Raw genomic sequence first — 26803 nt, 5'->3', positions numbered from 1 at the left:
CACTGCTTTATGTGCTTTTCGGGAGAAATAGCAGATAACGCTTTAGGACTTCCTGGTATAGAAATGTCATGCGTGTGACTAAAATCTTCAGCCAACAAGGGCAAAGTTGTGTCATTACGGAGGCGGTTCCAGTTTGTGCTGCACGGTCTGTCCCAAGTCATCTTGCTCTCGCGAGGATTTTGTACCATGTGACATGGTGACGCGTGGTGACGTTTTGCCGCGCCGGACAATAAAATCTAACCATGATTTGGCTTTTTTTTTTTGAATAAGTGTTTTTTGTTTGTTTTAGATACTTTTCTACCTCAGAATTTTAAAAAGTTTTTAAGAGACCAAGAATAGAGGAAGATACTTGTTGCAGTCAGTTCTGTCCTGCTTTATTTTATGTTTGCCCGTTAACATATTTGCAATATTATACAGTTTTGCACATTGTTACATTATTATATGGTTTTGTTAATTTGAGCTATGGTTTCTTTGAATACTTGAAAATCAATAACGTTCGATAATTTTAAGGGAATTTTGTATTTAAACAGTAAAATTTGTTGGAAAATAAGTATTTGTTTACTAATGTTGTTATTTCAATTTCAATTATATTTGTCAGAATAGAATAGAATTTTATTATTATTTTGATTATTACATTATTACATGGAACAGCATTGTGAAACTATAATATTGATAATTATCGATATCGGTCAATACAGGGGAAAATATTGTGATAATTTTTTTTGCCATATCGCCCAGCTCTAATACTAATTGTGTTTTATCAACGACTTTAGCGATAACACAAACACAACACAGTTTGTCACATTTCAGTCTTCCCAGGACGCTGGCTTGGTCCTGGCAGAACTCTAAATAAGCCTTGCTTGGGCTGTTTCAGATTAGGTTAAAGTCCACATTGACGTGACCTTTTAGTGAGTCATATTCAGTGTTGGGGAGTAGCCAACTACAATTAGCGATGCTACTAAGTTAACTACTTTTTTCTATAGCTTATCAGTAGCGCAGCTACTTTTATAACACTGTAGCTTTTCCAGTAACAATTTTTTTCTTTTTACTAATAGCGTGGTAAAATGCTATATCGTCAAAAAAACAGTATAGGTCAACATCGACGTTATGACCCTTCCGAGACTGCAGAGATGTTACTGTTATCCATCAGCAGTGCTAATTTCATTTCGAACTCAGTGCAACCCACTTCAAATACATTCTAAGACTCGAACCGCAGTTACAAATTAAAGTTTACTACATCAGTTGGACAAAAATGTTTATTGGTTCACAGGTCACACAGAATCATTCAGACAAACGTCCAACATACTTTGAGTTGATTAACTGATTAACAACAGTAGGCTTCATCGCTGCAAACTAGTCGGTGTCTATATATCTATCCTGGACATCTGACATAATGTGCTTTACCACAACTCAACAAGGTAAACATTTTCTTTAACTGCATTATAATAACCTGTCAGCATGCAAGATTTCAAAATTTTACCAGATAGCAGACTTTATGTTTCATGATTTACACTATATTGCCAAAAGTATTGGGACACCTGGCTTTACACACACATGAACTTTAATGACATCCCATTCTTAACACATAGGCTTTAATATGGTGTTGGCCCACCCTTTGCAGCTATAACAGCTTCAGCTCTCCTGGGAAGGCTGTCCACAAGGTTTAGGAGTGTGTTTATGTGGATTTTTGACCATTCTTCCAGGAGAGCAATTGTGAGGTCAGGCAGTGATGTTGGACGAGAAGGCCTGGCTCACAGTCTCCGCTCTAATTCATCCCAAAGGTGTTCTGTCGGGTTGAGGTCAGGGCTCTGTGCAGGCCAGTCAAGTTCCTCCACACCAGACTCACTCAATCATGTCCTTATGAACCTTGCTTTGTGCACTGGTGCTCACCCATGTTGGAACAGGAAGGGGCCATCCCCAAACTGTTCCCACAAAGTTGGGAGCTTGAAATTGTACAAATGGCTTTGAATGTTGCAGCATTAAGAGTTCCTTTCACTGGAACTAAGGGGCCAACCCCAACCCCTGAAAAACCACCCCGCACCATAATCCCCCTCCACCAAACTTTACATTCGGCACAATGCAGTCAGGCAAGTACCATTCTCCTGACAACCACCAAACCCAGGCTCATCCATCGGATTTCCAGATACAGAAGCATGATTTGTCACTACATGGAGTCCAGTGGCAGTGTGCTTTACACCACTGCATTTGATGCTTTGCATTGCACTTGGTGATGTAAGGCTTGGATGCAGCTGCTCGGCCATGGAAACCCATTCCATGAAGTTCTCTACACACTGTTCTTGAGCTAATCTGAAGGTCACATGAAGTTTGGAGGTCTGTAGCTATTGACTCTGCAGACGGTTGGTGACTTCTGCACACTGTGTGCCTCAGCATGCGTTGTCCCTGCTCTGTGATTTTACGTGGCCTACCACTTTGTGGTTGAGTTGCTGTTGTTTCCAATTGCTTCCAGTTTGTCATAATACCACTGACAGTTGACCGTGGAATATTTAGTATCAAAGAAATTTCACGAATGGACTTGTTGCACAGGTGGCATCCTATCACGGTACCACGCTTGAATTCACTGACCTCCTGAGAGCGACCCATTCTTTTGCAAATATTTGTAGAAGCAGTCTGCATGTGTAGGTGCTTGATTTTATACACCTATGGCTATGGAAGTGATTGAAACACCTGAATTCAGTGATTTGGAGGGGTGTACCAATACTTTTTGCAATATAGTGCATTTTCAATATCTTACAAATCTCCACTAGCTATTGTTCTTCACAATTCCTCAGGGTCTATTTTAATGACTAATTTGTGTGTGTGTATGTGATTTCAGGCAGAGTCCATGGCCTATTGATTTCCAACCGCACCCGTACACTCAAATTGCATAGTAGGATATTTTTCACCTGTTATATCAAAACTCGTGGGTCACCCGTCAGGTACCTGAACCCATGCAGGACACCGGTGCAGGTGCACTGCAGCGCCCCCACAGTCTGCTGCTGGAACTGCAGTGTTTTCTGCAGTATTGTAAGGGCTCTTGTGGGCCTTTAGTGATGATGTCATGAAGCAAGGCGCTATAGGTTTTTTTTTTGTTTCGGTGGCCATCTTTGGAGGAAGCTTGCTTCACACACACAGTCTCTCTCCTTACCATTTAGGCCTTGTCCAAGATGTCAGTACGTGTTGGTCTATAATGGAGTGGGTATACAGTGGAAGGCTGGTTGCCTCTGGATAGTGTGTCCAGGACAACAGTTCATCATGTGATACATCTGCCAGTTGTGTCCCAGCCCAGACTACATCTTAAACCCAGATCGTATAAGCTGCTGCTTCATTACACTCTGGGAGCTGTAGTTAATATACGACCTGCTGCTTTGTTATACTCTAGGCCAGGGGTGGGCAATCTTATTCGCAATGGGCCGGTGTGTATGCGGGTTTTCGCTGCAACTCCCTAATTAGATTGCTAATTAGAGGACTGATTAGCTGAAAGTGTCCTCACACCTGGGTTTGAACAGCTGACCTACAGGTTATCCCAAAAACCTGCATACACACCGGCCCTTTGCGGATAAGATTGCCCACCCCTGCTCTAGGCACCGTAGTCTGTGCCCACCACTGCTCTATTGAACTCTGGGAGTTGTAGTCCATGTGCTCCCTGGTGCTGTGTTGCACTCTGGAAATTATAGTTCCTGTGCTCGCTGGTGCTCCATTGCACTCTCACCCAGGCCTGTCTGTAATTTGTGGATCCTTGTTAAATAGAGCCAGACATGATCTGTTGCCTTGGACAAAGGGGCATGTGATATAGAGCTGAGTAAAACCATTGTGTCAGGAAAAGAGGATTTAAAACTGCTGCTTTCTCAGAGGGCCAGAGTGTATTCACAGCCTTCTACAAGTGATGATTCTCTCTCTCTCCTGTGCTGGGAAGAAAGGGGCTGATCTACCTGTCACTTTCAGAACGTAGAAATCTATCTTGGGGAACACCAGTCTAGCTGTCACATTTCTGTTTTCCTTTTAAGCATGATCATTGTCCAAACCCAGTGTGCTGTAGTCCTCTTGACCATGCTGTGGATGTGACATCAGTAATTAGTGTTATATTTGATTTCTGGGTGGTTTGCCTCTAAATTTAATTTCCAAATAGCAGGAAGCTTGCCTGGTTCATCTTAAAAAGGAGTAATTCATGATCTGCATATTAATTATAGATGCCAGTAAATCTTGGCTGAAGAGGTCTTTCAGAAGATTGAAAGATGATTTGACATGGCAGGTCTGAAGATTACTGTGAAATGCCTCATTTGTCTTGCTAAGAAGCATTTTGAAGCTCTTTTAGGGCTACGGCGATTAGTTGACGTAGTCAATGACGTTGACGCTGAAAATACGTTGACATCAATATTTTAAATTGAAAAGCCGTGTCCATTATCTAAAACCCTGCAATAACATACAGTTTGTAGTTGTCAAAATAAAAATCGATCATTTAGATTAATCGGTAAAATAGTCGATAGATTAATCCATAGAAAAATTGCCGTTACTGGCAACACTAAGCTCTTTACAGTAATTAGAGTGACTGCTGATTAGAGAATTATGATCTCCTTCATGTGAAGATTGCTTGTATCATTGACTGTTGACCTTGAGAAGACCTCCTCTCTTCCAGGTATGCCCTGCACTTCTTGGTCCAGAGTGGAATTACATATGGCATCATGATTTTGGCTGGTGTGGAGCACATGCACAAGTAAGTCCCTGTCTGAATTATTTATTCACCCCCCCCCCCCTTTTTTTAATATCCATTTAGTTTCGTTTAGAGAGAGTAGTAGGAGTTGTTTTTGAAGTGCTGTAGTGCAGTTTCTTTGCCTGTATCAAAGAAATACTTGTGCGATTGTAAATGGTCGGTATTTGACCACTGTTCTTTTACCTTTCCCCTGGTGGACTACAAGTGCCAGGCTGTGGAAAATTTGATATGTGATCTTGCATACTAAAATCTAATTAGAGAAAAAGTGATTCTTACAGTGTGCAGGCAAAGCATTGCTCAGCACTTAAGAATGACTGTACCCAAATCAGTCTAATGAGATCTTAATCACTGGAGCCCCATTAACAAGTGTTTTTAATGGCGCTCTGTTCACTCGGCACAGCTAAACTGATCCATCGTGATTTACAGTGTCTCCCCTAGACTGGGCTCATGATGTCGCCTTTTGCCAGTAAGTCGGTATATGGTCCAGTGAAGTCACTGCGTGCTTGGTGTGAACCCAGTGAGCCTTGGGAGTCCTTCAGTGACATTCTTATACACCCTCGGCTTTTCCTCAGTCATCTGGGCTGACGTGCGAGTGGTTGATCCTCACAAAGAAGCTGCCTACGTGTCTGACAACAGCCAGCCTGTAATAAATGGTCGCTTATAAGTACCTGCCAACATGTCGCTGAGACATAAAGAGTCTTTGAAAGCCCTGTTCTGTCTGACAAACTTGTTGAGGGGGTGAGAGATGCCACGGCCCTGACGTGAAGCTGTAGCATAACAGGACTGCAACTTCACTAAATCCCCAAGGATGTACCTTCATGGCTATGAGGCCGTCTGTGATGTAAGATGTCATGACAGCCCTGCTGTTGTCATTGCACTAGGTGGCGTCCTACAGTCCTATGGCTGTGGCATGAGTACACAGGGCGCCAGAGTCACCTTGCATGAAGCACTTTTCTCTGTCTGTCTTTCTGGAGCTGGTCATAGTTATCCAAATGTGATTGGTATAGAGAGTAATCATGCTTTTGCTTCTTAAAAACCTCTGGGTCATTGGTAACTTGGTCGGACAGGGACTCCTTAGGCGATATGCAAATTTGCAGTGAATGGGCTGGAAATGTTTCTGCCTGTGCTGGTTCTGCAGCTATCGCAGCCTCGTCATCTGTCTGCCCCTGCACAGAGGACCCTGATACTCCTTCAGCATAGCGAAGGCCGCTTGTGACCTGATGGAGCGTCTTGCACCGACTGCTGTGTGTCCCTCGTACATCCTATACCCTCATGACCTTGACCTTGTCTATCCTCCGCCTCATCCTTCTCTCCCTTCTTCCTCCTTCATTTTCTGTGATCCTCTCTATTCTTTGCCTCGCAGTCCTTCTCCCCTTCCCATCATCCCTTGGGGTGAGGATGTTTCCTGAGGAGCTTAGGCGAGCTGCAGTTAGCCTCCTGCTTTGGACCTGGTAATCCAGAGATGGGATGCCTGTTCGCACAGAAAGGATATGAGTGATGCTGCTCCCAGCTATGAGGGGTCACCAGTTTGGCCGAATGCTATCCTGGGGCTGAGCACATACAATATCTCCGAAATCAGCTCAGCGCTGCCTCGGATCACCCTGGGCGTTATCCGAGACCGGCAGCAGCCCCCTGGTGGCTCCCCATAAAATGTCCCAGGGGAGCGACATACTCCAGGAATAGTATCACAGCTTTGGTTTTCGCAGGAAGGTCCTGGCAGCCAGCTGGTAGTATGAGCTGGCTGGGATCTCGCTTCATCGCCGCCGTCTGAGGGAGCCGGAGATGTTTGCGTCATCACTGAGGATGCGGCAGTTAGTGGGGGCAGGTCAGCCAGCCCACTGGGACTCCTGCTAATCTCTACCTCAGACGGAGAAGCTAAGAAGCGCTTTTAGCTTCTGGGGGGAGGCTTTGCAGCGCCGGCTAAGGTGCGTCAGGGCAGCAGCCTGTGAAGAAAACACAGCACAGCAGCACGGCGGTGACGTCATGAGGGCGTCAGCTGGCATGTTTAAGAAGGAGGTGTAGCCCCTTGTTTCTGGGCAGCAGTCACTCTGCACCCGTGTCGGACATGTGTCTGTTTATCAGGCAGGCATTTTGCCGAGAGCTCATTTCTACACCATCCCCTGCAGCTCCCTGTGCCAATCAGCAGGGCAATAATGGGGGAAGTGATGCGCTCACACCGGGAGGAAAACGATGGACTGGCTTCCACTTCAAAGGCTTGGTATCGGTGTTTCCATGGAGACCAAAGCGCTTCCCCTGCGCTCTGCTACTCCTCTCGTGCGATGTTTTGATTGATATGCTCCCTTTCTGTAGCTGACTGCAGCGCTCCTGTTTATTCCGACAGGAAGGGACAAGGAACTAATCTGAACTCAAAATGTTAATTATAGTGTCAGACAGTGAAGTTGCCCAGTCTCTGTATCTATCTGTTCATCAGTTAAAGGATTTAGATCAAGACATTGGAACTTGTTTTACATGTGGTTTTGGAATTATGGAAAACAACATCTTAATTGTACAATTGTACTTCCCACAGTGCCACACTTACCACCAGGATCAAACTAGTTAATGGCCATCCATCCATCCATCCATCCATCCATCCATCCACCCATCCACTTTCATTAACTGCTTATACACTGACAGTAATGTACAGTGCCGTGCAGAGGCTTTTTTTGGGGGGGGGGTTTCCAGAGGAGGGGGTTCATGGAAAAGGGCCACTCCATACCTTAAAAGGAAGCACTTCTGATTGTTTGGCCAAAAGGGGCAGGTGCTCAGACGTCCCCAGCCTCGTCCCCTGACTTTGGCTCTTCTGGAAGCCAGCCAGTACCTTATAGAGTATCATAAAGTACCTCGGCTCCCAGCAGACTTATTGGGAAGCCTCCTCCCTCACGGCTGGCCGAGGGCCAGCAAGAAGCCATCCTTCCGCACAGGCACCCCAGGGAGCGATCCGCGCACCATCATTTCCTTGTGGGTTTATTTGCACATGCGGGACGGCGCCTTCCTGGGGGAGGACCGCCAGCCTGGTCCAGGTGGGATGTGCTGACAGAGAAGTAAAGTTTGATCCTCCTGTTTTGTCCCTGGGTGATTAATACCAGAGTCACTATGATGAAACCGACCATGTGGTTCTGCTTTGGTTCCAGCCAAACTGGTTTTGTCTTAACAAGATGCGGGGTAAGTATCAACAGTGGTCTTATGAATCTTCATAGTTTTGAGTAAAGCAGGTGTACCTAGAGTGTAAGGCCTTCTAGAATTTAAGTTGAGCCTCTTAGGCACTGTCCCCACCCCCTAGCCTCCTAGGGGAACCCTGCGTGTGGTAGGGGTCTTGTAACAGTTGGCATGTAAACCCTATGTGATGTTGAGGTGGCTGCCCTGTGGTGCGTCGCTCTGCGGGTTAGCATTCTGTGCCCATGTTCCAAAGGTCGTGGTTCACATACCACCGCTGGCAGTGATGTCGCCGCTCTTGAGTAAGCTTCAGGGACTGGTTGACCCTGCCCTTTCAATTGTGCGTCACTCTGGATAAAAGCATCTGCTATATAAATAAATGCAGATGAGCTGTGCTGTGAAGTTGCTAATCCTTGCCTTAATAGAGTTTATGTGTGGTGTGACAGTCTATGCACATTTCCTACAGTATGCATACTTTAAATGCATAGTCGATATACTAAATGGCTCTTCCATCCATATTCCATGTGTTGTTGCAGTGCGAGGCTGAATCCTATCCCTGGATGCCCTGTATGTCAGTCCATCGCAGGGCACACATTCACATACACAATGGGCAATTTAGAGACACCAGCTGCCCAAACTACACGATGGTCAGTCAACCAGTATCTACCATAATTAGCATGATGTAAAACAGAAAGGTCAGTTTGCGTACACATTACTGCTGCAAGCCACCGTCCCTTAGAGGTCTCTCAGACAAGACCTGCTTCTTCTCTGTGGCTTGATGACAAATGGTGGTTTTTCTGTTTGGCTCCTCCGGCAGGTACTGTTTGGTGGTGGCCCTGGGGTACCTCAGCATATGCCAGATCACCCGGGTCTATGTCTTTGACTACGGCATGTACTCTGCAGACTTCACGGGGTAACGCTCCGCCGCCTTACCGTCACTGCCGTCCTGCGCAGAGGTGACAGAGTCACCGGCACACTTTCATCTCAGGGGAGGCCTTGTGCTGAGCTCCAGACGACGATTTTGGCTTGGCAGTAGACGGGCAAGGAATTGGACATTTAACTTTTTGCATTTCTGTCATCAAACGGCAGCAGCAAATATAATGTTTTGAAGGTTTGAAATTGTTCATATAAAAAAATTCAGATTTTTTTAAATCTAATTTTGTCATTTATTATAATTGGAATTAAAAACCTTTGTATGCTGTGAAACGCACCCCCGTGGGGTACTGTTGGAAATAGCATGTTTAGCTGAATAATGGAGCACTGCAGTGGAGCTTCAGGATGAAGGAGGGGGGCAGCCCAGGCTGTGGCCTGAGGGGCAGAAATGATACATGAACAAATGAGCCATCCAATGAAATCCCTTTCCGTTCTTCACTTGACTAGTTAAATAAACTCTCGCTATATTAAAGTAGCTGGACTTAAGTGGTCAGTGCATTAACTGGCTGATACAGTACGTGGGCATCAAATTACAGTGAGCAGTTTCTCACTTGTAGTGGAAACTTTACAGTGAATTGTCCTGGTTAGCTGTAAGACATTTCTTTGTGGCTAGTAGACGCTACTTAACTTTACTTAAGGAAGATAATCCTGCTGCTGGTGTCCCTTGAGCAAAACAGTTTTTTTGTCACAAAATACTTAGCCAGAAAGCCATAAAAATAATAAAATAAGGGAAAATGTAATCCAAGTAAAGACTGCCATACTGGTGATGACGATGGTGATGTTAGTGATGGTAATAATGGTGATGGTGATGATGGTGATTCCTGGAGAGTGTCTGCCCAGTCACCCCTGCCTCCCTGCCCCCTTTTGCAGACCCATGATGGTCATCACCCAGAAGATCACTAGTCTGGCATTTGAGATCCACGACGGTAAGCGGCGGCTGCAGATGCCTTGTCTTAATCCAGATCGCTTGTCTCACACGAGGCCGATTGCATGTTGAAGTCATTTTATTGGCTCTTGGGTGAAGCAGCCAACCCCCCCACTCATCATTAATTAGTGATAATTCAGAGGATCTATAAAACAAAATGGAATCACTGTAAAGCTTATCGTTTGCTAGGCTGTCGGTTCATCCTTAATGTTAAATATTGTGACTGGACTCTGCTTGGCATTTCACACTTTGGTCCTTGGGTTGGTCACACTATTTATGGACCACAGAACAAAACTACCACACCCCCGAACCCCCCACATGTGCCTGCGTGATGGTATCCGTAGCTTTTGGAAGGATGGCCCTTTCAATGAGGGTAGGGTCACCCTGTTAATTGGAGAACGAGGCCATGGGTGACTCTAATAGCTGAGTAGCTGCAGTCAAAAACCATCCTCTCTGATGAACAGTCGGAGAGTACTGTCGGTCTTGCACATCCTTTCTTCACCCACCCCCTCCTTTGTTTCTGTGCTTTAGGAAGTTCTCTGGAAGGCCTTAGACCTTACTCTCAGCGGACTTGCAGCCTTTCAGTGCCGGCCCTGTGTAATGACCTAGGAGCATAAATATAATACTTATGGTGCATTGATAAGAAAAATTATAGTAAAACCCTGTGGCATTTTGACCTTAGTGAAAAGGTTTTAGGCGGGTGTTCTTTACGCAGTGCTTACTGAGCAATCAGGTGGTTTATGTAGGTACTACAGCATAGCGTTGGACACCTTCTGCCACCAGACATTAAATGTGACAGGATAATTAAACCGCTGGCCTACTGCTGCCATCTTCACTATAAATGGAGGGAGCTGAATAGCCTGGCTGGTTGAGAGGGCACGGACCTGTAGGGGACCCGTTAAATCACCCCTCCCCTCCACCCTGTACATCACAGCGGACATTTCAGAAGCCGTCTGGCTGGAGGGACGGTGAATTAAATGCCGTGCACCCTGACCTGGAAGCCATGCATCTTACTAGGAGCGGAAGGCGTGACCCCGAACTCAGCGCCGGTTTAAACTCCTCAAGTGTTTTCTGCATTACTGCAGTACCAACGCAGGCACTGGGCCGGACAGCAAGTGGTATGCTTACAGCCCAGCTGAACCAGCCTCATGGACTGACGGCATCAATGTCCATTTCTATACTTCGTGTTGAAGAACATTGCTAATATGACAGTTTGTAGTCACTGTCTTGCTATCCTGTTTCCCATGGAGACTGAGGTACCAAGGGACCCGTTTCCTTCCTCCGATCCACAGAGGGCAGTCGTTAATTATTTGTCAGCTGTAACAGACAGCAGGGATCCACCCAGGCTTTGACGTTACGTCGAGGCCTCATCCTCCTCTGTAACGTGCCTCAGCGTTCTGCAGTGGTGTCTGCCTGATTGGCCTAGGATAGGCTGAGAAGATGGCGCAGAGTGGTAGAGAGCAGCTGGGTGCTGATCTAACAAGATCTGTGCATCACAGAGAACCATCCGGTTTCCTGTTCTTCTGAAGTGCGCAGAGCCCCACCCCAGACGTCACTGTCACTTCTCTCACCATTCTCTGCAGGAAACTGTGACTTCTACTGCAGTGTCAGCGAAGCAGCACATCTTCATACCGAAAAGTTAGCTTGACACAGGAGATCGATGTGCCCCCCTTGTTCCTGCTCACCGCCCGTGTCTCTGGGGGTGTCTCGCTTTGGTCTAGGTAGTCCTCCTTAAAGAGACCCTGCTTCTTCTGTGTCCGCCCAGCGGAAACCAGGAGACCTCATCAGTCGGTGTCAAATTGATTTCTGTGGCCTGATTTAACTGTCAAAACACATTTGGAAATAGATGAAGAATTGTTCCGGAAAATTCCAGTGCTGTTTCCTGTGGGCAACGCGGCTGTGCCGGGCTGTCCTTTACCAGCTCACTGCATTTACAGATACCTGCCTGACTTCAGAAGACTCTCTCTGTTGTTAGCACAGCCTCTCACCCTTAAAGCTGTATAAGCTCAGGCGAAATGCCAGGGGTCACACCTGTGGTTTCGCTTAGTTGGGGAATTGTGGGAATTCCCTGCAGCTCTCTGCACGGAACGTTTTTATCAAGGGGGCTGGGGGAGGGGAGAGGGAGACCTAGATTTTCCCCAGTGTCATATTCTATTAATCATATTTATATTTAAAATAGTTAAAATCCCTGTGGGACCTTTTAAATCTGATGTGTGAGTTCCTGTTGTTTAAAATATTTGCCATGTTTTTATTGTCACCCCCTGTCACACACACACACAAACACATAGACTTACATTCTACTCACCTGGTCATCCCTGTAATGTAAGGGATAAGGCATGGCAGCCTGCAGTGCTGAGGGTCGCTATGCACTGTCACGCACCGTTTAATTAAGCCATTTCCAGTGGGGCATGGATTAAATATTACCACAGTAATGTTCCACCATCCTTTGGAGGAGCAGTGTTCCAGTGCTCTGCTCACTGATGTACGACTTGACTCTCTCAGCCTTTCCCTTCCTGCTTCTCTCTCTGACCCCCCAGGAATGGCCAGGAAAGAGGAGCAGCTGTCCCCCAGTCAGAAAATTCTCGCCGTAAGGTACGCCGTGGCTACATTGCATTATGTTGTTCTGGTGGGCGGCTATAGGTGTAATTTGTGTCCCTCACCCAAAGGGGGCGCATGTGCGCATTGACATGGGTTTTTGGCTTCTGTACTTTGGTAGGACAAGGTGGGAGCAACAGTGCCATGGATCCCAAAAATGACTTCTGGTTGCTGACTAGTTGAATCGCTTTTCTATCAGTTTTTCTAACTTCCCACTTTCTGGCCCAAGGCTCCAGCCACAGTGGCTGGTAGAACCTAATTTCCCATGTTGCTGCTGTTCACCAAGGACCCTGCATCTCGCCCGCTGTGGGTTTCAGTGTTCCCACAGGCTGACCTGCTATTCACTAAACTCTTTCAAGAGAGTTTGCAAAGGGGAATGACTCTTGATTCAAGTCAAAGCAACTTTTATTGCTAACTATAGTTATATGATGCATGTGGTTATATACTTAGATGAAATATCATTCTTGGTCATAGTGCAAATGATAAAGTAATAAATAGCATATGTTAAGACATGTAAACAAAAAACATGACATTAAGTCCTAGATAAGAAATACAATTAACTACCTAATTGTGGGGAAAGATTGTTCAAATTATCCTGGAAGTGGAATGTGCAGCAAATGAACAGGTATAGTTTCAGATTTATGAGTCCAGAGCCATTAGTCCCTTAACAGTCTGTCTTAGGTTGGGAGGGGCCGGACTATTCAGCAGTCTGACGATAGTCATAGGAAAATGCAGTTTTTAAGCCTCACTATCTTGGCTTTGACTGAGATAAATGTAGAATATATACATGGAACTGATCCAAATAATCCTAAGGACAGATTTGTGTTGGAATGTTAGACCTAAAATACAGGTCTGGGCGCCTACCTATAAATTGTTTTTCTTAAATCAAATGAGGTCACTGAGCCACAATGTATTGGGCATTCAAAGAAGAAGAAATCTATCATGGTTTTAGGTTGCAGACAAATCAGTTAAGTGTTCACACTTGCTTTTGGTTCTTTTTCCCTGCACTAACTTGGATCCGTTCTCGTTTCTGCCTGGGGAAATCTCCATGTCTGTTGTTGCTACCCTTGCAGGCGGATGCCCAGTCTCCTGGAGTATCTCAGCTACAACTGTAACTTCATGGGCATCCTAGCGGGTCCCACGTGTTCCTACAACGACTACATCGCCTTCATAGAAGGCAGGTCCTACCACGCCAAGCACCTGCAGAACAATGGCAAGGTGAACGGGACGCACAAGCAGAGCGACCCATCGCCTAAGGTAAGCCCCCCGCTGCCCCCCTCCTGTCCCCTCTCTGGCCTAAAGTCAAATGTATATAATGGCCTTGGCTGTGCCCCCATAATGCATTGCTAAATTATGAATCGGGAAGTTGAAAGAGTATGGCAAAGAAAGACTTACGATCAGAGTTGGGTAATTCAGGTTGAATACTCTGTGACTGTGACTGTTTATGCTCAACTGATTGGTTGAAACAAAATCCTGGTCTGGACTTTTACTCTCTGGACCTGAATTACCCAACTCTGCTTACGATCTACAAGAGTAGAGTACAACAGCCAGATCATAATGACCAGGTATGTTTGTTAAGGCAAAACACTGGAAAATTCTCTTATAAACCAAACATAAAACTTTACCTTCAGCTGCTATGTTATGCTGTTATGCTGTTCCGCACAGCTGTCATGTCATGCCCTAAAAGGATTGGTCATCTTCTGTTAGAGTTAGAGGATGAGGGACTTTATTGAACAACTGTGATTGATTGATGCATTAAATAGCGCCCCCTGCTGGAAAGAGGGCAGCCAGCAGAAACTTGCTGCACAGTAGCCTGCGTCCAGGCATGTGTGGACTGGGGGAGCCCTTCCTCCCACTCAGTATAGGTCAGCTATGCATCTGATGAAGCATCACCTTTGCTTTCCTTTTCCCTCCGTAGTGCAGGAGCTCATGGCCATAGGGGCTAACTGCAAACGGTCACTCTTCTGTTAAAGAGCAAATCCTATCAGTGTTTAATAATCATTCATGTTAATTATTAAGCATAGCTTAATCAGATTGTTCTTTTTTCTGTGTGTCTTTTCCAAGTGGGAAACAAAATAGCAGAACCAGGTGTTTCTCCAGGGCAAGAATTATTTATCGTGATTTTTCTTTTTTGGAAATTGAGTGACAAAGGATTTGAGTGAGGTGGTGCATCACCCACCGTGTGTGAAGTACGTGACCTGGCCAGTGTGTGCTTGCGGGTGGTGGGCGGGGCTTCGGGTCTCAGCCTGACTTGTTTTGGGTCTGGGCAGTGACCCGTGTTTATGACTCTGCCTGGCTCAAAGGGCGCCGGATGACGGCACTGTTTTCTGCCCTCAGGTGGACGTGATCCAGAAGCTGTGCGTCTGCATGCTCTCGTTGCTGGTCTTCCTGTCCGTTTGCAAAGTGTTCCCCGTGGAGCGCAACATCGATGACGACTTCGTCGCCACCACACCCTTCTATGGCCAGGTGATCTACCTGTACCTCTCCATGCTGACCACACGGCCAAAGTACTACTTTGTGTGGACACTGGGTGAGTGTGCCCTCGCCACGGTTTTGCGGTCTTGGCATTTTAAAGGTATTCTTTAATGCCTCTATTTATTGTGGTTTCCAAAGGCTGGACTACTTTAAATTACCCTTCAATTCAGCACAATAAACAACCCTATAGGTATTGATCGCTACAAGCATTTAGATGCAACAATGTCTTTGGCTCTGGGAGCTTTCTGAGCAATGTTTAGGTTGAAGGACAGGTGCTCAGTTTATCTGCACAGTGTTCAGGTAGTGTATGAGCTCAGTTTGCCGGTACAGTGTTCAGGTAAAAGGATAGCTACTCAGGATGTACACACAGGTTCAAAGACAAGCTCATGTTATCTGCACAATGCTCAGGTAGAATGACGTGCTCAGATTGTCTCTACGGTGTTCAGGTTGTTTGTACAATGTTCTGGTTAAATGACAGAAGCTCTGCAGCGGATCTGCACCCCTTCAAGTGACTCCAAGGTCTTCATGGCAGTGCAGATCTCAGTCACTGCATTGTCATGTTGCTTTACACAGTGCTCTGTATGGATGTACATCATTAGAAGAAGCCACATGAGGTAATGCTGGCAGAACGTAGGCATGACCTGTACGTCTCCCTGTGTGCTTTTACTCCTACACAGCTGACGCCATCAACAATGCTGCTGGATTTGGCTTCAATGGCTACAACAAAGATGGTTCACCCAGATGGGACCTCATATCGAACCTGAGAATTATGGACATAGAGGTGAGGCTCCAGAAGGCCATTAAGACCTGGCCATCCTGTGATGTCCATTCAGCAGTTTGTGGTTCAGGTGGTTAGGACTGTCTGCCTGTGATCAGAAGGTTGCCGGTTTGAATCCTGGAACTGGCAGACTGATGCCACTATTGGACCCCTGAGCAAAGTGCTTTACCTCAATTGCTCCTGGGGTGCCGCATGCTGGCTAGCCCTGTGCTGCACCTCCCACGTTTGCCCCCTCAGCTTTATATGCATCTCGAGGAGAACAAGATGGGATAGGTGAAAAGGCAGTTTCCCCATGGGGATCAGTAAAGTATCACTATTCTACATTCCCACTGTGTATCCTGGTCAGAAGGCCGTCCCAGGCAGTGCAGGCCCGAGCCTGCGGGTGGGAATCCTGCCTGTTTCCTCTCATCCCCACAACGAGCTTTTCTCCTCTCCCTCTTCAGTTTGCCACCAGCTTCAAGATGTTCCTTGACAACTGGAACATCCAGACTGCCCTGTGGCTCAAAAGGTGAGCAACTGAAAATCTAGTGCTTTCACAATAAGATGTGTAATTGCTTTCTATGTACATGTCGCATGAATGGAAATGTGGAGCAATCTTCTTACCGTTAACTAATAGCGAGAAACGGAGAGATCCTGCCACCTCATTCAGGCCTGACCTAAATTATTAATGCAGCCCTAAATCTAGCTGTCAGTTATGGAATGACAGTGTAAGATCAGACTCTCCCCCATCGTATTTGAGACTGTTGAAGTCGGCCGTCTAACATCAGTGTTGGCCAGCCCAGAGCCCTCGAAGGTGTCAGAAGTGTGTAGTCCTTTAAAGGCACTTAGAAGCCGGGTGTCCCTGGGTGACGCAGTCACACGCACAGTGTGAGACCTGCAGGCTTTAATTTACACGCTCGTCACGGTGCCCCGAGCCTAGATTTCCTGCGCTGTCTGAGCTGTCAGAAGGGGGCGATATTTTTTATCTAGAAATCAGTTTATGTGCATTGAACTTATTTTCCTAGCCCAGTACATATGTGTTTTAACAGCTGACATTATTATTATAATTTTTCAATTTGCTGAAAGCCAGCAGATCCTGTGCAGGGCAGGATGGAAGCCATATTTTTTCTACATATAAAGTTATATGAGATGTGCTGAACCGTCATTTTTGTTTGGTTTTTGGGTGCCCTTTAGCTACGGAAGACACCATGATGTACAGTTTTGCTAAATTCTGTGACCGCCTTTCTGGGGCATATAGAGGGGAGGGGTCACAAGGGCAGTGGTCCCAGTTGAAAGCTGATTGGCCCATGCCCATGTCACTCCCTGATGTATGACATATCATTGGCTAATGACAAAGTCAGTCCTTGTTCATGAATTATATCCCTGTTATACCCCCCAACTTAAAAAAATCCTGGAATCGCCCCTGTCATTTTTGATCGTTGGTCAGTGTTATTAACAGTATCTACAGAGTAACTCTCTCAACACAAAACCTCCACTTTGAATTGTATGGGGCGTCTGTCTAAGGTTAGTGCTCTGTAAACTGAAATAAAATAAGATACCAAAATAAAATCTACAACTAAACAAAAACTATAAATATTGCTTCTACTACTACTACTACTACTACTACTACTACTAATAATAATATTTCTCATGCTCAAGGATGCTTAAACACTGAAATAAAATAAAAACAAACTTTCAAATATTTCTGTTACAATTCCTTAATACTATTCAGCTAAAGTAATGATCAGCCAGTCTTTTATTCCCATTATTAATATGCTTTTTCATGTAGGATTCTCTACAGATTGGAAACATAAAATAGCTTTGCAACTAACCCAAAAAGTAAAATTACTAAAACTTACAACTAAAGTTTTAAAACTGATATATATATATATATATATTCATGGGTTTCAAATGAAAATTGAAAATAGTATAAAAATAAAAACAAGCTTTAAAAATCTAAACTGTAATAACATTGTTGTGCCATGTTCGGACTGGTATCCTCATGCCAGGGTGTGCTACGAGCGCTGTCCCTTCAAGCCCACCGCCGCCACCTTCCTGCTGTCGGCAATGTGGCACGGCGCCTACCCAGGGTATTACCTCACCTTCGTCACAGGGATTCTCGTCACGCTGGCGGCGAGAGCGGTGAGTGCCGCACCCCCACCTCCTGCACGCTGCCGCCAGTCCTCCAAACCCTGCCTCTTCATTTCTTTGCCGGTAGTTTTTAACCCTCATACTTCTGGGTTCATGTTGCAATCCCATGTATAACTGCTCAGAACTCAAAACAAACCCTCTAGAAATAATTTTCCAACCATTTAGTAGTGAAATAGTTGAGCTGTGTGAATTGCCATGGATAAAGTGTGAATTGTGTAATAGTGATGGGGCAGCAGCTGTGTTAACTGTGTATCTGTGGTTCTTGACACTATACTGCATATGAATGAGCTGATGTCTGTGTCAATCAGTAAAACAGCCTTAAATGACTTTAGCACTCCATATTGGAAATCTAGTGTAGATATTATGGATTTAAACGTTCATCATTTAGCAATGTGCTCTCTCATTTCGATCTTCAGGTGAGACACAACGTCAGGCCCTACTTCCTGGGCTCTGCGACGCACAAGCTGGTGTATGATGTGATCACGTGGGCGGGGACTCAGATCGCCATATGCTACACAGTAGTACCATTTGTGCTGCTTTCGGTGGCTCCATCACTGAAGTTTTACAGGTAAATGACAAGCAACATCCTGAGCAAGAGGAATCGCTTCAGAAACCTCACACATTCAAGCAAACAGACGGTCATCTGCTTGGGCCGTGTATTTGACAGTTTCCATCCATCCATCCACCCATCCATCCATCTTCCAACCACTTATCTTTGTTAGGGTTTTTTTTAATTAATTTCCCACCCAGCATGAGGGTGTCTTTTCCTCGTAAAGATCACTTTGTAACTTGAACACTGGCCCAGATATTGCTTTAATAAACTTGAATGAGGGTTGATATGGTTCATGCTATCAGTTAATTTATCCCTCAAAGCAGCAATGACACGGCCCTGCATTTTTTGAGATATGTAATTTGCTGCTGGGGGAGACGAATGAGCAGGCTATTAAGAGGAAGTAAGAGATGTTCAAGGACATTTGGTAAAGTAGCGTGGAGCTGTAATGACCGGGAGTATGTGGAGATGCAGCAGTGTAGAGAGAGAGCTTCACAAAGTCCTGTAGGCAACCATCTGTGATTTGTACCTCTGTGAGAGTGGCGCAGTTACCCAGCGAATGATCGCTGCTGTTTGTCTTGATCACGCACACGTCGGCCTCTCCTTTCCCAGGTCGTGGTACTTCAGCGGTCATATCAGCTGCTTGCTGCTGGTAGTGGCCCTGCCCGTGAAGCCAAGGCACCTGCGGACACCCAGCAGTGACCACGCCCAGCTGCCTCCTTCCACTGCGGATGACAGCAGCCAGGAGAAGAAGACTTCATGAGGGACTGTGAGCCAGCACCTGGCCTGCTAGGCTGGGGAATTCTCCAACACTGAGACCACTACAGAGATTTGTTCTTTTCTCTACTTTTTTTAATGAAAGACCATCAGACAAATGGACAAACAAATGGGTACGATGGATGGGGTGGTGGGGGTTCATATTTTGGGTTGAAGATAGTGCAGCTGACCCTGAGCATGAGAGCTCTCTGGACCAAACGGCAACTACTGACAGCGAAGCGTGGTGGGGGGATCACATGACTCGACTTGTAGTGTCTGATTGGCTCCACCAGGACGTTGTGTGCAAAACGGCTGCTCTGGTGCCTTAAACCTTCAGTCTGCCCAACAGCTTCATGTGCATCTTCCTGGGTAGGGAGTAGCACCATATCAAAGCTGTGCATTTTCTCATTCTGGCATCAGGCAACAGAGGAGAGCAGCGAAAACAAAAAAAAGATTTTAGTGTTTATGGGTTTTTGGTCCTTGTTAAAACACACCAACTTCTCCCAAAATGAAATGCATACAGAATTTCTGTTAACATGGTTATAACACCAGGAGAAGAGAGGTGATTGTCAGTTGCCAATCTCCTTGAATTTATTTGCTCTTGCTATTGTTTGATTGGTCTCTTGTTTTTTTTCTTTCTTTTCGTAAAATGAGAGACTCTGCCATCTTTCATACTATAGAAACGACCTAAATCTTCTGACAGTAACGATAGGAAAGAGTTTTTGTTCCGGTTAATCAAATCATCTAATTCAGTTTTGAGTCTCCCTTATCTGTGCATCTACTACATGCAGAGCCAGCCTAAGGCATAAGTGACCTTAGCAGCGCCTTGGGGCCCCGACAAAAGCAGGGGCCCCGCCTTGGGGAAAATGAAATAACCTACTCCTCCCCCAGCAAATTTCATCAGCAACACATCTCCCATTACCAGCCTGCCCCCCCCCCCTCCCCTCCCCTCCCCTCCCCCCCCCCACGACAGGGTTGGCAAGCCCTAATTAGAAGTTGCTGGTGTCTTTAGAGCCCAAGGAAGAAAGTTCATCCGGTTGACCTGGAAGGGGAGCAAGTAAGACTTGGTGAGCGCTTCAGTTTATCATCACTATTGTTACTGTTGTTTTCCATCATTTTAAGGTATAAGAAGAGATTCAAGAAATGTCTGGAATTTGGATTGTGTTCTAAAATCAGTTTCATTCCACATGAGTTAATACACTGTGCCTCACCCTACTAGATATCTTACTTGCATTTTACTTTGATTGTTAAGAGATGTTTGTCTGATTTTCTTTAACTCCTTAGGATAAATGATAACAATAATAATTAATTATTGTTTTTAGAGTTGAAGATCAGAATGGAGCTGCATCTTTTTTTGTGAATTAAAGAGAGTGTCTGGAATCCAGTATTAACACACTCTCATAAGGAGAAAACAATGTTAGTCTGCTTTCCCCATTTGTGATTCACAGGTTCTCCATCTCTCTTGCCACAGATTGAAAACACCTCACTATTTTTGGGATATGGCTGTAATCTTTTTTTATGTTGGCTAATTGCAAACATTCTTGCTAAATGGCCCAAACATATGGGATTATATGGTCATTTGAATGTGGAGGAAACAGATATTCTGAAATTGTCTCTGAAAGGCCCTGAACAAATTTGCAGTGTGTATGTATATATGTGGTAGTGTGTGTGCGTGTGTCTGAAAGTCTGTATACATTTTATGGTCTTTTTTTGTATCATTAAAAGATGACTTTTGACACATGTTCTATTGGTGTAATATGTGATTAAAAGATTATTGGATTTTATCCATCGTTCTGGATATGGCTTGTTACTAAATATTCAAGTCTTTGTTTTCATGCAGAATCACTGCAGTAATAGACTCACTGATGCCCTCTGGGGTTAAAAACATAGAAGTGCAAGCAGAATTTGATAGTTATGTAATAAACACAAAAACAGCAAGTACATAACTCCCACAATGAGCCAAACAGGCTGCTCATTCATCTCAGCTGCTACCAGCATTTTGCACCATGCAAGCTCTTCGTTTTGCATGGGTTCTCAGCCAAGGCCTGTCATATTAGACACAAAACATCCATCCGTTTGTGGTGACACTCACTGAAAGTTCTAGTCACAGAAGGGAAACTTCCTGTTTGTCTGTTTTGGGAAGGGTATGTGGATCTCCAGAAACATACCCAGCTGTGTGAGCTGATGAAAGTCACTTTGGATAAGAAGAGGTTGCCTAAGTCACAGAATGATAGTATAAATAACCTACATAGAGCAGTGTTTCCCAATCTGGGCCTCAGGGACCCACAGTCAGTCCATGTTTTTGCTCCCTCCCAGCTCCTGGTAAGGAGCAAAAATGTGGACTGTCTGTAGGTCCCGAGTAGTAGATTTGGAAACACTGACACAGAGTAATTTAAGCGGGAGTGATAGGGTGAAGGGCTCTTGAGTACGAGGACGAAAAAAATACACACAGGCTTCCATGCCTATAAAGCATCTTTATTCATTAGTTGAGATGACACAGAATTTTCATTACCCATTAGCATGCTCTTCCAAAAAAGCAGCGCATACCCCAGGACTGAGGTTCTAAGAATGCACTACATTAACCATTTATTTAGCAGATGCTTCGATCCAAAGCAACGTACAATTGAGAAAGCAGAGTCAGCCAGTGCCTGGAGCCACTGGGGTTAGGGTCTTACTCAAGGGCCCAATGATGACATCACTTTGCTGACCACAGAATGTAAACCGGTGACCATCTGATTACAGGCGCAGCAGCTTGACCCATTGAGCCACACAAAAATCCCACTACCCTTTTGAACAAAAACATTAAGCACTAAGGTTTCAAGAAAAGTTCTTCCAAAATGACTTATTCCTATTGAATGTTTTCTGTTTATCATGAATGAATGAATGAATGTGGCATTTACACTCACCTAAAGGATTATTAGGAACGCCTGTTCAATTTCTCATTAATGCAATTATCTAATCAACCAATCACATGGCAGTTGCTTCAATGCATTTAGGGGTGTGGTCCTGGTCAAGACAATCTCCTGAACTCCAAACTGAATGTCAGAATGGGAAAGAAAGGTGATTTAAGCAATTTTGAGCGTGGCATGGTTGTTGGTGCCAGACGGGCCGGTCTGAGTATTTCACAATCTGCTCAGTTACTGGGATTTTCACGCACAACCATTTCTAGGGTTTACAAAGAATGGTGTGCAAAGGGAAAAACATCCAGTATGCTGCGAAAATGCCTTGTTGATGCTAGAGGTCAGAGGAGAATGGGCCGACTGATTCAAGCTGATAGAAGAGCAACTTTGACTGAAATAACCACTCGTTACAACCGAGGTATGCAGCAAAGCATTTGTGAAGCCACAACACGCACAACCTTGAGGAGGATGGGCTACAACAGCAGAAGACCCCACCGGGTACCACTCATCTCCACTACAAATAGGAAAAAGAGGCTACAATTTGCACGAGCTCACCAAAATTGGACAGTTGAAGACTGGAAAAATGTTGCCTGGTCTGATGAGTCTCGATTTCTGTTGAGACATTCAAATGGTAGAGTCAGAATTTGGCAGAAATTGTATATAGCAATTTCAAAGACACCCAAAGCCCGTTACAGAACCAATGGGGAGCCACTTCAACCACCACTGTGTATCACCCACCTGGATGATGCGACACCAGTATTTCTGTGCCGGACACATTGTGATTTTCCCCGGGGTAGCATGGGAGGGGCTTGCTTTGCACTTCTTTAACCACAGCCTTCATTGTATGACATCACCAAATTAGTTAAAACTAGTGTTTTCTGTTAAGCAGCAAGGTCCACAGATTGGTAAAGTACCCATTCTATTGCATAAGCCTTTTGCTATGGGACATGCTTACCTGTAAATGCTGTATGGACAGTGTAAGGGTGCATCTTTATTTCATGATGATGATGATGATGAAAATAATTATAACAGTAATAATAATAACAACAACAAGGCCTGAACTGGTGACCTTCTGATCACAAGCACAAATGATTAAGGTTCTTAGGCATATAATGCCATAAGCTCAATGGGCACAAGCCTGAGAAAAAAATTGACCAATGTGGTGATGTCATGCAATGTTGACTGTGATTGGTTAAATAGATGAAACACAAGCCCCTCCGTTGTTGACCCAGGGAACTCAAGAAAATCAGGACCTCTGTGCAAGTACTCTCACCACACAGTAGCTAAGGTGGTGAAGGGGCAGGAGAAAATTCACCAATTACATTCAGGGAATGATTAGGATTGTGTGCATGTGTGAGTGAATGGTGTGTGATTGTGCCCTGCGATAGGCTGACACTCTATTCTGGGTTGTCCCTTGCCTTGTGCCTGTAGCATCAAGAATAGGCTCCGGACCCCCTGTGACCCTGAATAGGACAAGCGATTATAGAAAATGGATGGATGGATGATCAGGATGCCAGATTTTGAAAGAGCTACAGTGGACAATTTTAGTTAGGACATTTGGGTACCACCCCTACTCTTTTGAAAGATGTCCAGGGATCTTTCATGACCGTAGAGAGTCAGCACCATTTTCACAGCACAGTGTCCCCATCACTGCACTGGGATCCACACAGACCACAGGATGGGCTAACCTGTTGGTCACACCAACACTCTCCTCATCACAGCACAGATTATTATAATTACAGAAGATATTAGCTTCATGTAATTCAAGTCTAAAAATTGCTCAGTATAGCCAGGAATGTGCTGCTAAGTTTTTCTTCAGGTAAGCACTCTTTTCAGATGTTTAACCCTTGGTGTGAGAGCCAATGGTGAATTTGCCATTATGTGTATGAAATGACTAATGTTTTGCTCTCTGGTAAGCCTGTCTTTCTGCTCTGGTCATGTTCATTGACGTCTTTCTGCTCTAGTATCTATGGATTCAGAGAAGTAGCTGATCCAAATGTTCAGGAGAAACTGACATTCCTAAATGTTGTTCAGCTGTATGATGTTTGATCTTTAACCATTGTATAATGCTACACTTTGAACTGACACGGTCAAAAACAACACACAATTTATCAGTGAATAAAACATGTTCACTTATATCTGACTGTATAAGTTACAGATGTGTACCTGAATATGTTTGTACATTGTATTTTTCAAAACAGAAATTCACTATTTGTTTTTTCTCTTATTTCTATCTGCACGATATATTAGGTTGTGCCCATAACTTTCTTTGTACTACAAGTGACTGAGCATTGTGTTCAGCAATGTGACAACCATAATTGTTGTTTATCTCTAGTCCTTATGCAATATTTCGGCATTAGGTCATGCATTTTGTGTAAAAACAGCATGGTAGTGGAGTATGTGCTCCAATTATAATACTGAATATATTTTATAGAAAAGCAAATGTCGTTCAAAAAACAAAAGGGAAACATATACGAATTGTAAGAAACCAAGGGGAACTTCTGTATACTACAAATATGAAAACCCAACGTGATTATTTTTTACGATTATCAAATCAAAATGTATTTAGAGAGCACATTTAAAACAACAAGAGTTGACCAAAGTGCTGCACAAAATTAAAGGAATTTAACTAAGGCCACTTAAAATTAATAAATTGTTTTACATGGCCGCCCGCCTCAATTTTTTGGTGCCGCCTCGATTTTTTTTATATTTTATATTTTTAAAAAAATCCGGTTTTTTCACCTCAAAAACTGTCAGAGATCGTCAATGTGCCAAATCCTGATATCCTGTGCACTGTGAGCAAGTAGTCTCTTGTAGGGTGGTCCAATAATAGTGAATTCAACATTGAAACAATGGAAGTGCTGTTGTTTTGCTATTGTCAGGAGGACGCTTTTATTGGGCCATTCTGTGGCAAGACCATTAAACACTTAGACTAGGCATTTGTTTTGAAGGTTTCTCTTTTCTTGTAATTGTTTGAACTGTTGAGAGTTTAAAATGTTGAGATACTGACAAATTAAAGTTTAATTTTCTAGTTTTAGTATATCTCTGTTGCCGATCGTCTTTTCGCTAAAAATATAAAATATAAAATCCCCTACTCACCAATATTTTAGAAGTTTGAGTCATGTAAAACAATTTATTAATTTTAAGTGGCCTAAGATAAATTAGAATTAGAACAAAAACGCAAGAAAAGGTGAGGGGGGGAAATAATAGACACTCATGCTAATCAAAAGCCAGGGAGAAAGCATGATTCTTCAGTGTGGTTTTATAAGTGCTCAAAGTAGGTGCAGACCTAATATTAGGGGGTCGGCTATTCAATCAGTCATATCAATTATAGATTTAATAGTTGTTTCATACAATTGCCACGGTTACCGTCAGGTTGGAAAACGTAGTTTCGTGTTTGTCACGTTCGTCAAATATCTAAACGTGTACAAGCTTGAACCAGCTTGTTTAGGGAATCGTAACACAACGGTAAAAATTTAATGAAATTGTTATCTGCGAGTACTTGGTCGTGGTACGCAGCTCAGTCGCCAGCGAACGAGGAGGTTGTTTTTACTTACAGGCGAGAGAATAAGCTCCGCATCGCCGGTTTCGGTGAGCAGCACACAGAATCCCGCTGGGGCGGTGGGCGGGGCGGCAGCCAGCACCGCCCCCGAGCAGCAACGTCACGGCCGAGTGGGCGGGGCGCGCCATCAGCCGCAGAACGAGCTCCGACTCCTTCACAGTAATGGCTGTCGGAGGGGATGATCGTCTGTGATTGATCGCGTATCGTTTAGGCGGGGAAAAGAGAGCACTGTTCCGTGTCATTTTCACGTAAGGTGAGTAGAAACGGCGTTAGCTGGTGTTTTATGTATTAGTAACTCGCCGATCCCTCGGACCGGTTCCTTGGTCCCCCTAGGCGGGCGATATCGCCTGCGGGCGCAGCCGAGATGCTAGGCGGCTAGCTGATGCCACAGGGGGAATCGAGCGGACTCCGCACCTTAGCTATGGTTTAATGCTAATGGCCGTTTGATAGCTCGTCGTTTGGGGTAGCTTTTTCGACATAAAAGCCCGCTTCCTTCGTTAGGTCACTACGAAAGATCTAGTCGTTTTTATTTAGATTATCTGTCCCACCGCCTTTCGCTCGATGCGTTAATCAAACCGGAGAATTCAGCCATACCGTCCTCCTATATATAGGTACAGTACTTGCTGTTGTAAGGCGTCCCCATCTCTAGGTGCCATAGCCGTTCTCGTTAGTTATTTAACAAGGTTTACTGACATTTAAAAAGCCATAAAACAAAACTTTCATGATCTGTATTTGTCTGAAGAGCCGGCCGGGGACGGGTATCTAAAAGCACCAGGTTCCAGTCTATCTGTCAACCGGGAAGACTTTGTCATTTCAGTGTTTTATCGGTGGGGATAAACAAAGCCCCGCTTTGCTGTCAGTATCGGGTATAGCAGCGGCTGCGATGAAGGAATAGGTAGCTGGATGATGGAGCCGTGGTGAATACACCCTCGGTGGTGCCGGTAAAAAAAGGCTGTGCAAATCACCCTTTTCCATATAGTGTCTGTATTTTGTTCAGATGTCACGGGTGTTAACGTGTCTGTACTTGTCGGGATGAAATCCCGGCCCGGTGCTGTCCCTGACAGGAATCGTCTGCCTTTCTCCGCCTTATGATTCGCTTGACATCACTGTAGCTCCACGGCAGCCATCTAGTCACCCAGCTTGTACCGACCGTATCTTAGCGTGGCTGCCATAGATCGCCGGCATCGTTTGTCAACAAAAGAAACACACCCCTGGGAAGAGCAGGATGTGGTTGGACTGCATGCTTGCCGGCAGGTGACTGTGCAGTCATCCTGCCATTTAGCCCTGGGGTCCATCATCTCAAATAAGCCGTGTTTGTCTGCGTTCATTGCTTCTGCA

General features: G+C 44.8%; 2 protein-coding genes across 6 annotated transcripts in view; both read left to right on the top strand.

The window, feature by feature from the left end:
- The window catches only part of mboat2b (membrane bound O-acyltransferase domain containing 2b), a 44833-nt gene extending 24876 nt beyond the window's left edge, over positions 1–19957 (top strand). For both annotated transcript variants that reach the window (XM_023824864.2, XM_023824862.2), the window contains 11 exons: positions 4634–4711; positions 8679–8774; positions 9665–9720; positions 12257–12311; positions 13388–13571; positions 14652–14844; positions 15467–15570; positions 16011–16075; positions 17556–17688; positions 18114–18265; positions 18860–19957. In XM_023824864.2, the coding sequence (XP_023680632.1) occupies positions 4634–4711; positions 8679–8774; positions 9665–9720; positions 12257–12311; positions 13388–13571; positions 14652–14844; positions 15467–15570; positions 16011–16075; positions 17556–17688; positions 18114–18265; positions 18860–19010 (1267 nt within the window). In that variant the 3' untranslated portion in view covers positions 19011–19957. The remainder of the gene's footprint in view (positions 1–4633; positions 4712–8678; positions 8775–9664; positions 9721–12256; positions 12312–13387; positions 13572–14651; positions 14845–15466; positions 15571–16010; positions 16076–17555; positions 17689–18113; positions 18266–18859) is intronic.
- Positions 19958–25588: 5631 nt separating this feature from the next.
- kidins220b (kinase D-interacting substrate 220b) overlaps positions 25589–26803 on the top strand; it is a 30050-nt gene continuing 28835 nt past the window's right edge. For all 4 annotated transcript variants that reach the window (XM_023824820.2, XM_023824819.2, XM_023824818.2 and 1 more), the window contains exon 1: positions 25589–25718. The gene's annotated coding sequence lies outside the window, so the exon portion shown is untranslated. The remainder of the gene's footprint in view (positions 25719–26803) is intronic.

This window comes from Paramormyrops kingsleyae, chromosome 19, assembly GCF_048594095.1.
Source record: "Paramormyrops kingsleyae isolate MSU_618 chromosome 19, PKINGS_0.4, whole genome shotgun sequence".
In the NCBI taxonomy this organism is placed as follows: Eukaryota; Metazoa; Chordata; class Actinopteri; order Osteoglossiformes; family Mormyridae; genus Paramormyrops; species Paramormyrops kingsleyae.
This window is presented reverse-complemented; position numbering and strand designations above follow the sequence as displayed.